Source organism: Triticum dicoccoides, chromosome 2B (assembly GCF_002162155.2).
Source record: "Triticum dicoccoides isolate Atlit2015 ecotype Zavitan chromosome 2B, WEW_v2.0, whole genome shotgun sequence".
Lineage (NCBI taxonomy): Eukaryota > Viridiplantae > Streptophyta > Magnoliopsida > Poales > Poaceae > Triticum > Triticum dicoccoides.
The window spans coordinates 136,167,624-136,181,981 of NC_041383.1; the positions used below are offsets into that span (position 1 = coordinate 136,167,624).

A 14,358-nucleotide genomic window follows, 5' to 3' on the forward strand; every position below is an offset into this window, starting at 1 on the left:
TCTAAATTAATTAATCTTCATAACGTTTGTTTCCTTCCGAATCACGTCCATAACTTTCCTTCCTTGTTTGGGCAGAAACTGTTTGGTAGCAGAGATTAGGAAGCTTCCTATGAGTGTAGTAATAGGAAGTATTCTTTTTCTTGATAATTCGTTTCCATGCATGATGATAGTAAATTAGGCCAACATTCACCACTATTTATCAACGTCGTCAATCGTATCCATTCCTACCAGTTTTAAGGGAATCTGCTCGCTATGTCTTTTTTAAGGGGATCCGCTCGCTAAGTCGTCGTCGCACGTTATTTTCACAAGCAATTCCCCTAAAAAAGGCGTGGGTATTGGTAGTTGAACGCCCGCTAGGTTTTCCGCCTGTCCCATCCTTGCACTGTGCCGCCGCCACCCGCCGAATTTCCAGCCGCCCGAGCCCGTTAACTTCGCCAGCCATCGGGTCGACTGCCCCCGCCCCAAACCCCCATCCCCGAGCACTAGCTATCGCCGCATTGCCGCCCCAAGCTCCACGCCACCAGGAACGAATCAAGAGCCGTCCCGACACCGCCGTCGCCAGCCCAGCACCTCCAGCCTTGCATGGACAGCTTCAATGTGCAGTCTCCCTTGCTGCCTCACCTTCTGCCAGCGCATGCAGCGGCGGGGTTGGACGCGTGCGTGCTTGCTAGCTTGCTCTCCGTGCGTACGTACTTGCTCTGCGTGCGTCGCACCGGCCAATGCGCATGATGCGTGTGTGCCTGCTTTTCTGTATGTGTATGCCAGCGTGATGCGTGTGTGCGTTGTTGTGTGTGTATGATATAGATGGCCCGAGTGTGTGCATGCTGTGCTCTGCTCTCTGCTGATCTATGTGTTGGTGCTCCTGCTATATGTTCATGCCATACAAATGAAATTTCTGTTAATCTTCTGACATGTTGAGTTGGTTCTCTCTGTCTTCTAAGGGGGTGAATGCAAAACAGTCTATTAAGCCAGACACTATTGCTGAGCTAAATTGACAAAAAAATATTGATAGTCATAGTTGTAGTTTAAATAGTAGCGAGTTGTCTGATATGTATAAAGAGCCCATTGCAACTGACCCCGTTGCTAAATTGACAAAAAAGGTCGTCAGTTTCACTTGATATGTATGAGAATATTAAATGTATTATTAACATGATCAATATTGAACTCTTAAAGTTAATGTGGCCCCGTTGCAACGCACGGGCGTTCTTCTAGTACAATCATACCAACCAAGATCATGATTAACCCATAGGACAAAACGGATCTACTCAAACATCGTAGGATAACCATAGATCATTGGGAAATAATATATGGAGTTAAGCACCATGTTTAAATAGAGATTACAGCGGGGATAAGGAGTGTTACACTGCTGCATAGAGGGGGAGAGAGTTGGCGTAGACGGTAGCAAGATTGTTGATGTAGATCGCCGTCACGATCCTAGCCCCGGCGACACTACGACGCACCGGGAGAGAGGGGGAGAGAGCCCCCTCCTTCTTCTTCTTCATTGGCCTCCCCCTAGATGGGAGGAGAGTTCCCCCTCTGGTACATGGCCTCCATGGTGGCGGAGGGGCGAGAGCCCCTTCGAGATTGGATCTCCCTCTCTGCTCTCTTTTGTTTCGCGTTCCCCGGATATGGCCCTTTATGGTTTCTTAAATTCCTGGAGATCCGTAACACCGATTGCGCTGAAATTTTTACATGATTTTTTTCCATAAATCATCTTTCTTGCACCAGAAGTAGAGCCCCAACCACCTTACGAGGAGGGGATAAGACACCAGGGCGCGCCTGGGGCCTGGGGCGCACCCTGGTGGGTTGTGGGCTCTGTGGGCCCCGTTTGCATTGATTCCACCTCCCAAAAATCACATAAATTCCAAAATAATTCTCCATAAATTTTTATCGCATTTGGACTTTATTTGATATGGATTTTCTGTGATACAAAAAACATGCAAAAAACAGGAACGGACACTGGGCACCGGATCACTAGGTTAGTCCAGTATATCATATAAAAAATTGCCAAAAGTATGTGAAAGTTGTATAATATTGGCATAAAACAATAAAAAATTATAGATACGACGGAGACGTATCAGCTGCACCTACAAGTATACAGATGTGCCATGTTCGCATAACAGACATTATCTAATCCAATGCCATAAGAGTAGTCGGTCTAGGCATCCCATAACGTGCACCGCCTGCGCGCGCGCTCTAGGATCTGCCGCCACCATATTGTGTCGTCCTGTCTTTGGGAGGAATCACTTCATAGATCTTGCCAGTCACATCTGTCATCGACATCACCAGGACGCCAGACAGCGCCACCGCCCTGCGCGTTTCTATCTAGACACATCTGTCGCCGAGGCTCTGTTGCACCATGCCATCGAGACCAGCCGTCGTCGATAAGGTAGATGCCACGCCACACCACCTACATGCCATCTCACGCCGACTCTGCACTACCAACAACTCTACCACCATGACATTCCCTGTTCGACACCTTCAGGAAGGAACACGACACTTAGGTGCCGTCATCAGCCATAGCAGAGGAACATAGGCTTTCACCTGCGCTCACGAAGGAGGTCAGGAAGGTAATCGACACCGCAGGGCGTACACTTTGGTGAGGCCGCCGTTGGCCTGGAGTTTTCCCCGGATCCATGCCCACCCGCCAGATCCATCTAGCCACCACCGAGAAACTGCATTCACTAGGTATTGGAACTAGCACCAACCGGAGCAGATTGAGTCAGAGATGACACTTGCGGGATTCACAATAGGCCGCAACCTGCCAGATTCCCACCACTGTGCACGTCGACTGTCCAACAGAGCCGACACCGAACATTGCCTGCAGCACACAAACACCTCCGGCCGCCCCCAACCACGCCGGTGAAGGAGGGCAACCTAGGCGTGCGCCCACTGATACGTCTCCAACGTATCTATAATTTTTGATTGTTCCTTGCTATTATATTATCTGTTTTGGATGTTTAATGGCTTTAATAAGCTATTTTATATTATTTTTGGGACTAACCTATTAACCGAGGGCTCAGTGCCAGTTTCTGTTTTTTTGTCTATTTTAGAGTTTTGCGGAAAAGGAATACCAAACGGAGTCCAAACAGAATGAAACCTTCGTGATGATCTTTCTTGGACCGAAAGCAAACCAGAAGACTTGAAGATGAAGTTGGAGAGGCAACAAGGCAGCCACGAGGAAGGAGGGCGCGCCCCCACCCTTGTGGGCCCCTCATAGCTCCCCTGACCTAGTCCCTTCGCCTATATATACTCTTATACTCTAAAAACATCAGGGAGAGCCACGAAACCACTTTTTCCACTACCGCAACCTTTTGTACCCGTGAGATCCCATTTTGGGGCCTTTTCCGGTGATCTGCCGGAGGGTGATTCGATCACGGAGGGGGATTCTAGATCAACACCATTACCTCTCCGATGAAGCGTGAGTAGTTTACCATAGACCTTCGGGTCCATAGTTATTAGCTAGATGGCTTCTTCTCTCTCTTTGATTCTCAATACCAAGTTCTCCTCGATGTTCTTAGAGATCTATTCGATGTAATACTCTTTTGCGGTGTGTTTGCCGAGATCCGATGAATTGTGGATTTATGATCAAGATTATCTATGAATATTATTTGGTTCTTCTTTGAATTCTTATATGCATGATTTGATATCTTTGCAAGTCTCTTCGAATTATCGATTTAGTTTGGCCTACTAGATTGATCTTTCTTGCAATGGGAGAAGTGCTTAGCTTTGGGTTCAATCTTGCGGTGTCCTTTCCCAGTGACAGTAGGGGCAGCAAGACACGTATGTATTGTTGCCATCAAGGATAACAAGATGGGGTTTTCATCATATCGCTTGAGTTAATTCCTCTACATCATGTCATCTTATTTAATGCGTTACTCCGTTCTTTATGAACTTAATACTCTAGATGCATGCTGAATAGCGGTCGATGTGTGGAGTAATAGTAGTAGATGCAGGCAGGAGTCGGTCTACTTGACACGTACGTGATGCCTATATTCATGATCATTGCCTTAGATGTCATCATAATTATGCGCTTTTCTATCAATTCGGCAGTAATCTGTTCACCCACCGTAATATATGCTATCTCGAGAGAAGCCACTAGTGAAACCTATGGCCCCCGGTCTCTTTTCCATAATATTAAATCTCGTTTACATCTTGCTAGTTTCCGATCTACTATTTTGCAATCTTTACTTTCCAATCTATACACCCAAAAATACCAAAAATATTTACTTTACCGTTTATCTATCTCTATCAGATCTCACTTTTGCGAGTGACCGTGAAGGGATTGACAACCCCTTTATCGCGTTGGTTGCAAGTTCTTGATTGTTTGTGCAGGGTATTAGGTGACTTGTGCGTCGTCTACTACTGGATTGATACCTTGGCTCTCAAAACTAAGGGAAATACTTACGCTACTTTGCTGCATCACCCTTTCCTCTTCAAGGAAAAACCAATGCAAGCTCAAGAGGTAGCACCCACCACTGCTCAGGGCCGCCGACCGGCGCCCGAACCCGCACCACCCGAAGAACCAATCTGGGGTGGGAAACCCCAGATCCGCCGTCGCCATGGCCGGCCCCACGCTGCCCCCACAGACATGGTGGCTCAACCACCACCGGAATCCCATCGGGCCACCACCTCATCGTGCCAACTCCGCCTCCACGCCTGGTGCCCAGGGCCGCCTTCGCGTCTCGACTAGAGACCCCCTCACGAAGAGAGAGGAGGAGAGCCCGCTGTCCGCCGGGCGCGCTCGCCGGCCTCCTCCGTCGGTGGCGGGGAAGCAGAGAGGGAGTGAGGGTCGGCGGCAGCGGCAGGGGCGGCTAGGGTTCACCCGAGCCACCCCGTGAAGGTGACGCAAGCGACCCGTAAACTGTCACGCTATTCGTCAACTGACAAATCTGGACAAGTCGCGCCCTACATTATCCTACGGGGAGCTCCGCTAGTGATCGGAGGCATGTGTACAGCTGCAGTTGCGCTAGGCTGACGAGCGGGCAACTATAAATGAACACAGAAAATAATAATGATAATAATAATAATAATAATAATAATAATAACAACAATAACGTAAAACATTGACCAAGAAAGAAAAAGGAAAAATCCGCTCAGATCGGACTGTTTATTGAGAAATAGCAACCCTGTTTTCTTCTAGATCAACAGGGTGGCCCCTCGCCGGCTCATTCTACTAGTGAAAACGAAACCATAATGTCTTCTCTACAGAAAAACAAATCTTGCCGGCAGTCTACCAGCTATGCAGGAAAGATAACGAATTGAGCATAAACAACATCCATATAAAGTCTCATATAACAATCTAGCCATAACCAAAAGCCCTATCTGAGGGAAACTAGTCAAACATGAGGTCAGGTCCCACATCAGGACATCAAATATCATCATCTTCATCAGGGGTGAGCTAGCGAGGAGATACTGCATCGTGCTTCTTTCACCATGCGATGATGTGCCTCTTTTTTGGCCTCCAGGATTATACAGAGTCAGCACTGTTGTATCTTCTCAACCTTGATCCAAAGCAAACGGCGCCCTGAATCTGTGGAGCATCAACCAAAGTACCCTTTTTAAAAGTTTGGACATTTCTCTTTTCTTTTAGGCACCCACACAATAACACATGAAATATTTAGCTTTGTGTTTTGGAGTCACTAGTCGAGGAAGTTACTGTCAGTACCAATAAGCTAGTATGTTTAACTGTCTGTACTCTATAAGACTCTTTACATAATATTTAGAACAGGTTTCTAAAGCACCCACGTAACAGGTTGAAGGTTGATCAGAAATTTATTCTAACTTTTCTCAATAATCTGTGTTTTACAACTAAAATGTCTCTCGATTTTTCAGTTTTCCAACTGTCCAATACCTTCTGAGTTAGCAGACCTCCACAGCTTAGCATTGCCCCATAGATTAAAGTTACAATCCTATAAGACAAGCCAGATCATTAGATGTTATCAAGTAGATTAATTAGGTAAACAGCATGCCGGAAGCTAGAAGTTGTACCACATCATGAAATCCAACTCTGAGTGCAAATAAGGGCTTCAGCTGTTTGAGGACTGAGCTCTGTCTCGAATAGCCTTGCCCGCTCATCAGCAACATCAAATGCAGCTTCAGAGGGAACAGCGGATCCAGGTATGGCTAGAACATCACGTGCAATAGCAGCGAGAGTTGGATATGTTGACTCATTGTCTTTCCACCATTTCAGAATATCAAAATCATCATTTTGCCAATAAACTTGCTCTCCATGAAAAGCAGCGTCATTTGCAGAAGCAAATGTCTCTCCGAAGTACTCTCCATGATTTTGCAGATGAAGTTCACCTCCAAGATAATCGTTAAGTTCTTTAAATTTCCCTTGTTCACTCAGCTCATTGTAGCTCTGATTTGTGTCTCGTAATGAGTAGCTATCAGACACCTGCCGCGATAATTCATTGTTTGTGCGAGCTAAGATACTTTTCTGACGGGTGTGGCAAGAATAACTGGTGAAGAGTTCACATATCTTCCCACGAACTTCAGAGATGTACATTTTAGCACTGGTACCAAAAGCTTGTCGAAAGCGAAATTCTACAAACCTGGTCTTATGTCTTGGATCCAGGACCACAGCTACAGACAGCCATAGGTACCATTTGTCCCAATGCTTCTGAAAATTTCTGTTCATATTCTCAACATCAAGGACTCTTTTAATGTCAGGTTTGCTAGATGATTCTTGCAACACAATCCTCAAACGCCACAGTGGATCAAAGTACGTATTGGAAGCATTATGAGGGTTACAAATGACCCTCGTTGCATGGTAGATCGGTCTTCCAATCTTGCAAAAAGCTTCTGCTGCTTCTAGTTGCTCAGATGTTGGTTCTTTATAATACAATCGATCTGTTATATCAATATCGGGAAATGCCTTGCAGAACTTCAAAATGACCTCCAATAGGTAGAAAGTTGAGTACCATTGTTTAGATCCAAAGGATGGATGCTTTAGGTGCATACTTGAAATAATTTGGTTATACTTCTGCTTATGCACTGAAGAGCCAGTCATCTAGCAGAAGTAAGACCGACTTGTTTCCTGAATAATTTTCTTGGTTTCATACCCGAAAAGCCTATCCAATGCATCCACCAAACAAGGAACAGTTAATAGCTTAAATTTGGAAAGAAGATACTTGCTTCCTGAAAGACTTGCCTCTATGCCCGATATGAATTCATTATCCACCGGTACTTGTGATGTCAATCCTAAAAGGTTCTGCTGAATACCCCAATCTTTAACTACTTGCAGTTTCGTCTTATCCGAATCACCTAAATTGCAGAAGGACTGCCAATCAGGAAACATGCTGATATAGTAATGATCCTCATCATTTTCAGTTCCTGCACATCTATAACTTATTATTCTTCTATTCATCTTCCATTTCTCATCAATGAAATGCACAGTGAAGCACCGAAAGGTCGGTGAAAATACAAGGCCCCACATTCCAACAGATAAAAAAACTCCACCGGATGCATTTGTCACTTTCTCTTTTAGCTTCAACTTTTCCTTATGAAAAATAGCAATAAGCTTTTCTTCAATTGTAGCTTGCTAGCCACAAACTGGATAAAACTTGTACTTTTCACTATTGAGAAGGAGCATAGGTTGGAGATTATCAAGCTAGTAAGGTCTTCCGCTGATTTCTCCTGATCAAATTCCCAGTTCTGCAGGATTGATGGGTTAGTCTGTGAAGATGAATTCTTTTGCCCCTCCATACTTTTCCCAGGTCTCCCAGGACAAATCTTCAGATGCCGGCCCAAATGGCTTGTTCCTCCAGAACTTCTCCCACTAAGGCGCTTCCCACAATGTTTGCATATTGCACTCTGAATGTTTCCACCACTTGAAACAGGAATGAAATCCTCCCACACTTTGGACTTTGATTTCCTCTTTTTGCCAGTGCCACCATTATTGGCATCATCAATTGATAAAGTGTTAATCAGTATAACTGGATCAACTGCAGACTCATCCTGAATCTCGTTCATCATAGCTCTGAACGAAATACAGGGCAAGGACTTAGTAATGGCGTATAATAGTAAAACACAAGGACCAGCCAGCTACTAATAGAAATGGAGAATTAATAACGAGTTAAAGTTCTTTGAAATTTGAGTTAATACGTGTCTGACTAATTTGAGACTCTTCTAGCATCTTAGAAGTTGAAAACCAAAGAGAGGGGAAAGAGCTAGGAAGAGACCCACTTTAATTCCCAAAAATGAAAAGAAAGGAAGAGCTAGCTAGAAATGACCACATTAAACATAATGTGAAACAGAAATGAATGGCCTGGTCCCATGCACTCCTCCCAGCGCCGAGAATCTGAGGGGCTCTGGGCTTAGAAGAGAGAGACATATGCTTTGTACTGTTAGAAGCAAAAGTCCTCTTCCGCTACATGGTACCCTGCTCACCATGCGGCAATTACTCCCTCCGTCCGGGTTTATTAGTCGTGTTTGTATTTTGGTCAAACCTTGACAATGAATTTAACTATTAAAATATAAAAATATATGCTGCAAAAATTATACCGTAGGAAGCCTCTTTCAAATACAAATCCAATAGTATAACTTTTATAGCATATACATCAAATTTTGTTAATCATGTAGATGGTTAAAGTTTTACTCGAAATACAAGGGGGCCCAATAAACTTGGATAGAGAAAATGCATTCTAGCTTTTGGCTGAAACCCCAAATATGAAACAGCCAGCATGCTTCCTTCAATAAATACTCTTTATTATCAAAGAAAAAAGAATCAAAACAACCACTAGGTACAGATCCTGAGCAAAGCCCGAACAAGAAAGATAGTTGATTACCTGTTCCCCCTGGAGTCCGGAGAGGACGCCAAGGCTCGCGAGAAATCCGAATTCAGATGCAATCCTAGGACAGATGCCCGCGTAGGCGTAGATGGCTGCCAATTTCTTGGATGATTTTAGTTGGACTATGGAGAAAACGCAGAAAAGGGGGCGGAACAGCGAGCAGGACCTCCAAGCTGCAGCGCTCTCCGGGTCAACCCTGAACCTCGATCGAGTGGACGAGTAGAGCATCTCGAGCAGTAACCGTAAGGCCGCGCTTGGACTGGTTGTAATTAAATACGGAGGTGGCGAATCAACCCGTGGTTGAGTTAGTTAGGTGGACAGTGGTATCCCAACCCACCAGGGTTCAAATCCTGGTGCTCGCATTATTCCTGGATTTATTTCAGAATTTCCGGCGATGCGCTTTCAGTGGGAGGAGACGTTCCCGTCGATGACGAGGCGCCTACGGTGGCTTCGTAAATCTCAAGATGATATGCCGGCTCAGTCTCTCGGAGGTGCTCATAGGGGTAGAGTGTGCGTGTGTGCGTTCATAGGGATGAGTGTATGCGCGTGCATATGAGCGCTTGTGTCTGTACTGATGCTCACAAAATAAATTAAATACGAAGGTGTATATTTTACACCTGTATCTTACCGGCCGCTTAGCAAATCTCCAACTGAAATAAAACGATGAGTGAATCTTCCAGTTTTTTTAGATCGTTTTCCTCTATCCCTGGCGGCTGGAACCCTAGCCGCTGCTAGGAGAGGTCAATCTTTCAGCGCCATTCTCCGGCGGCTCCCCTCCGCTGGCGACCTCGGTTGTTGGTGGTGAGGGAGGTCGTCGGATCCAGCGTGTAGATCGTTTTTACTCTCTCGTAGTCTAGATTTTTAGTTTGTTCATCGTCTTTGTTTTGGCGGCGACAATGACGGCGCTGAATAAAGATTCTTCGGATCCTTAGCTGACGAGGCCATCGGTCCTATGGTTGGGGATGGATTTGGAAACCAGTCTGTTCAAGTAAAGATGGCGTGGTGGCGGCGGCATCTTCGTGATGGACATGTGTCCTTGGGCTCCACCGTTGCCACGGCGTTTGCTCCAGCGTCGGTGCGGAGCTTGGGAGGTAGTCCAGGAGCGGATGCAGATTGTGGTCTGCATCGACGACATCTTGAAGACGGAACATGTGTTGGGTTCGTGGTTCGTGGATGGCAGGTATGGTTTCCTTCTGCAGCGTCTTAGTCACGGTGGGGTGCTAAATTTGGAGTTCGATGGCGTGTCTGGGGTGTTGCCCCGTCTGATTCGTTCAACGGTAAGGGCTTCACTTTTGGTGAGCCACTTTAAAGGTCCGAAAAGCTACATATCAGCGATGGAGCTCGGGTGAGGAGGTGATCTGCCATTCTTTTCTTCGGTGTGGCTGCTGCCGTGGTGCCAGAGGCAGATGATGGCGTTGGTGTCAAGCTCAGAGATGTTCTGCTATCTTTTCAGTTTTATCATGTTGGTCCTTACATGACTTGTACTTTAATATTTATGATATCAATAAGACATGTATTACCATGAAAAAAACGATGAGCTGAGACCTGTATTCTTTACAAGTGTATTTGAAAAGAACAACAGAGCCTAAGCAAGTGCATGTATAATTTTTTGGTGCCGGAGAAATAAAAAAGAGTGAAACCCTATCTTTATCTTTACCTAATAATAATAAAGGACGGAGGTTTTCATAGTTCTTCATACGTTTATTGGTTTCCATGCGTGACACCCAGGCTATGCGTGGCTCACCTATTTTTTTGTCTGTAAACATTTCCTGATCCATCACTGTCCATCATTATTAATCCCTTGTGTAAGTTGGAGAGATTAACTCTTGATAGGGGGGGACTGCAACTGGCCACAACCCCCGCTGTCGCTACCACGGCCACCACGGTCACCGCGACCACTGCCAGAGGGCTGATGCGGTGGATGGGGGCACCCTGGGGGCGGTCACCGCGATCACTGGGGTAGATGCCGGCGGCGCTGGGGAGGAGGCAGCACCAGCGTTGAACAAAGGGGCAAATTGGGAGCTTTCTATGGAAGAATGGATAGAAGAAGAAGAAGAGGGAGGCTCAACTGGCAGAAGGGACCGGGAGTGATGGACATCTTTGTGGCATCTTCAAGTCCCCTTAAAAGTCAAAGTGTTTGCTTGGCGCCTTGCTCAGCAGTCACTCCCAAAGGCCGACCTTTTGCACCACTGAAACATGTATACTTCGAGTGTTTGCTATTTATGCAGGGCAGAGGACAATTGGCGACACTCTCTGCTGGACTGTAACATGTCCAGGAGAAGTGATAGTGGAGTATATGTTGGTGAATAGGGAACCCAAAGTGCAGAATTGGCTCTTTGCTATGAATGATAGTCTTGCAATGGAAGAGTTCACAAACATGGTGGTGACGCTATGGGTAATATGGAGTGCACGACGCAAAGCAATCCATGAAGGTATCTTCCAAAGCCCTGCAATGATACATGGCTTTGTCTCCTCATACTTGTTAGAGATTAGCGCTCTTAAGGAAAACAGAAACCACAAGGGCGACAAGTGCAATGGTTAGGCCACGACGATGGATTCCACCTCCCAACAACCACATTAAAGTAAATGAAGAACAATAAGGCTCCAGGGCGCGATGGTTTTCCGGCGGAGTTTTAGAAAAAGACTTGGCATATTATCAAAGGGAATTTGCTTCCGATGTTCCATGATTTTTTTCTCTGGATAGCTTCAGTTGTTTCAACTAAATTTTGGAACGATAACTCTACTTCTTAAGAAAGCAGAGGTCGTTCGTATTGAGCAGTTCAGGCCTATCCGTCTTCTTAATGTAAGTTTCAAAAATTTCACCAAGGTCGGGACCAACAGGCTTACGCAAATTGCGCACTCTGTGGTGCAACCGTCCCAAACAGCTTTCATGCCGGACAGAAACATCCTAGAAGGGGTTGTCGTCCTGCATGAAACGCTCCATGAAATCCACACGAAAAAACTAGACGGAGTTGTTTTCAAAGTGGACTTTGAGAAAGCGTACGATAAGGTCAAATGGCCTTTCCTTCAACAGGCTTTGCATATGAAAGGTTTTGATCAGGCCTGGAGACACCAGGTAGACTCTTTCACGCAAAAAGGGAGTGTTGGGATTAAAATGAATGATGACATAGGTCACTACTTCCAAACACACAAAGGGCTGAGGCAAGGAGATCCCATGTCACCTATTCTATTCAACATAGTGGTCGATATGTTGACAATTCTTATAGGAAGGGCTAAGGATGTGGGTCAGGTAGGTGGCCTCATCTCGCACTTAGTTGACGGAGGTGTACCATTCTACAGTACGCTGATGATACTATCATCTTCATGGAGCATGACTTGACAAAAGCGCGAAACATGAAGCTCGTGTTATGCTTATTCAAACAATTGACCGGGTTAAAGATTAACTTCCACAAAAGCGAATTGTTCTGTTTCGGAAGAGCTAATGATGACCAAGATGCGTACAAGCAATTGTTCGGGTGTGAATTGGGGGCTTTACCTTTCACGTATTTAGGTATACCAATTCACCATCGTAAGCTGACCAATAGAGAATGGAAGTGCATTGATGACCGTTTTGAGAAGAAACTGAGCTGCTGGAAAGGCAAGCTGATGTCATACGAAGGCCGATTAATTCTCATTAATTCGGTTCTCACGAGCATGCCCATGTTTCTCCTCTCCTTTTTCGAGGTACCTGTTGGAGTCCGGAAGAGGCTAGACTTCTATCGATCACGCTTCTTCTGGCAGAGTGATGAACTAAAGAGAAAATACAGACTTGCTAAATGGGATATAATTTGTAGGCCGAAAGACCAAGGGGGTCTAGGGATTGAGAATCTGGAGGTGAAGAACAGATGTCTCCTTAGCAACTGGCTGTTTAAGCTTTCTGTTGAGACGGAGGCCACATGGGCTCAGATCTTGCGTAACAAATACCTTCACTCTAGAACCTTGGCCCAGGTGACAGTGAGGCCGACTGATTTGCCTTTTTGAAAAGGATTGATGAGAGTTAAATCACTCTTTTTCAACAAGACAAGGTTCATAGTTAGAAACGGTACCACTACGAGGTTCTGGGAGGATACATGGCTAGGGGAGATGCCCCTCGCACTCCAATATCCTTCTCTGTATAGCATTGTTCAGCGTAGAGACGCTTACGTTGCAACAGTACTGCAGTCCACTCCGCTCAATATTCAATTTCGGAGGACGCTAGTGGGGAACCGTTGGGAAGCCTGGCTCAATCTTGTGAGAAGATTCGATGGATGTTCAGCTGTCTCAACAGCCCGATCAGTTGTCCTGGAAACTAACTAAGAATGGAGAGTTTTGTTTAAATCCATCTACTTGGATGTTATCAACTCGAGCGCGATTCCTCGAACGAAACATGTTAGGAAAGGTAAAGTACCTTTGAAAATCAAAGTGTTTATGTGGTTCGTGCATAAACAAGTTATTTTAACTAAGGATAATTTGGCAAAACGCAATTGGACAGGATCTACAAAATGTAGCTTTTGCGACCAACATGAATCAATCAAACACCTCTTTCTTGATTGTCCTCTGGCAAAAATTATGTGGCGGTCGGTTCACATAGCTTTTAACATTACTCCTCCGAATTTCATCAACACGTTATTTGGGACATGGCTTGATGGGATAGATTCCGATACAGCGAGACGTATTCGTGTAGGAGTATGTGCTTTATTATGGGCAGTCTGGAACTGCAGAAATGATTTGGTCTTTAACAGAACAACAAATATTAATTTTTTGCAGGTTATCTTCCGAGCCACTGCGTTGATCCGTATGTGGTCGCTACTCACTCCGACGGAGGCCAGAGAGCGTTTGGTTACTGGATCTACCCGATGGGAGATGGTAGCACGGGATATTTTCAACCGGTTTGGATGGCGGTCATGTAATAGGATAGGCATTTAGTGTTCCTATCTTTTTATGCCAGCCGGTTGTGGCTTTTCTATTACTGTTTTGCTCTTCGTGAGACTTTTTTTTGTTCTTTGTTTGAGACACTGAGACTTGTGTTGGACCTTTTGCTTATTAATAATCATGACTGTATGCATCGTTCTGATGCAGAGGCTGGGGTGAACCCCCTTTTCAAAAAAAACAATGACTTGCACACTGCAGATGAAGTAGCTGCCCTAAAAAAATGCAGATGAAGTAGCGTCTCCCGAGGCGGCCAAGTTGGACAGCTGGCCAAATAAAACCATCTACGTGGCACACTAAGTAAGCACTGACTTGTGAGACCGACTTCTCAGAACGTAAGAAAAAGAATTGAAGGGGTAAAAAGTCATAGCAGTTTGGTTAAATTGGATGAAATGGAGAAGTTTCTGTTGAATGGGTTAAAACCTGTCACAAACCTGAAACTTAGGTGTAAAAACTCGAATTAACTAAAAAAATGACAGAAAAGTTCAAAGTCCTGACAACCTCCAACCGCTCATCTCATATCAGCCATACAAAGTTAGCAAATATCATGCTTGTAGATTGGGTCTTCAATTAGGGGACGGCTTCAAGCCATTAATAATTTAATATGCAACATAAAAAGATTTGGCATCTGAATCCACATACTAATAACATTCGA

At 45.1% G+C, this 14,358-nt stretch overlaps 1 protein-coding gene across 1 annotated transcript; it reads right to left on the reverse strand.

Annotated features, from left to right (window-relative positions):
* Positions 1–5,079: 5,079 nt before the first annotated feature.
* On the reverse strand, positions 5,080–9,024 carry LOC119362623 (zinc finger BED domain-containing protein DAYSLEEPER-like). Its single transcript, XM_037627867.1, has 4 exons — positions 8,793–9,024; positions 5,992–7,984; positions 5,855–5,912; positions 5,080–5,533 (listed from the first exon to the last, which is right to left on the reverse strand). The coding sequence occupies exon 2, from the start codon at positions 7,013–7,015 to the stop codon at positions 5,996–5,998; it is 1,020 nt and encodes a 339-aa protein (XP_037483764.1). The 5' UTR covers positions 7,016–7,984; positions 8,793–9,024; the 3' UTR covers positions 5,080–5,533; positions 5,855–5,912; positions 5,992–5,995.
* Positions 9,025–14,358: the final 5,334 nt, after the last annotated feature.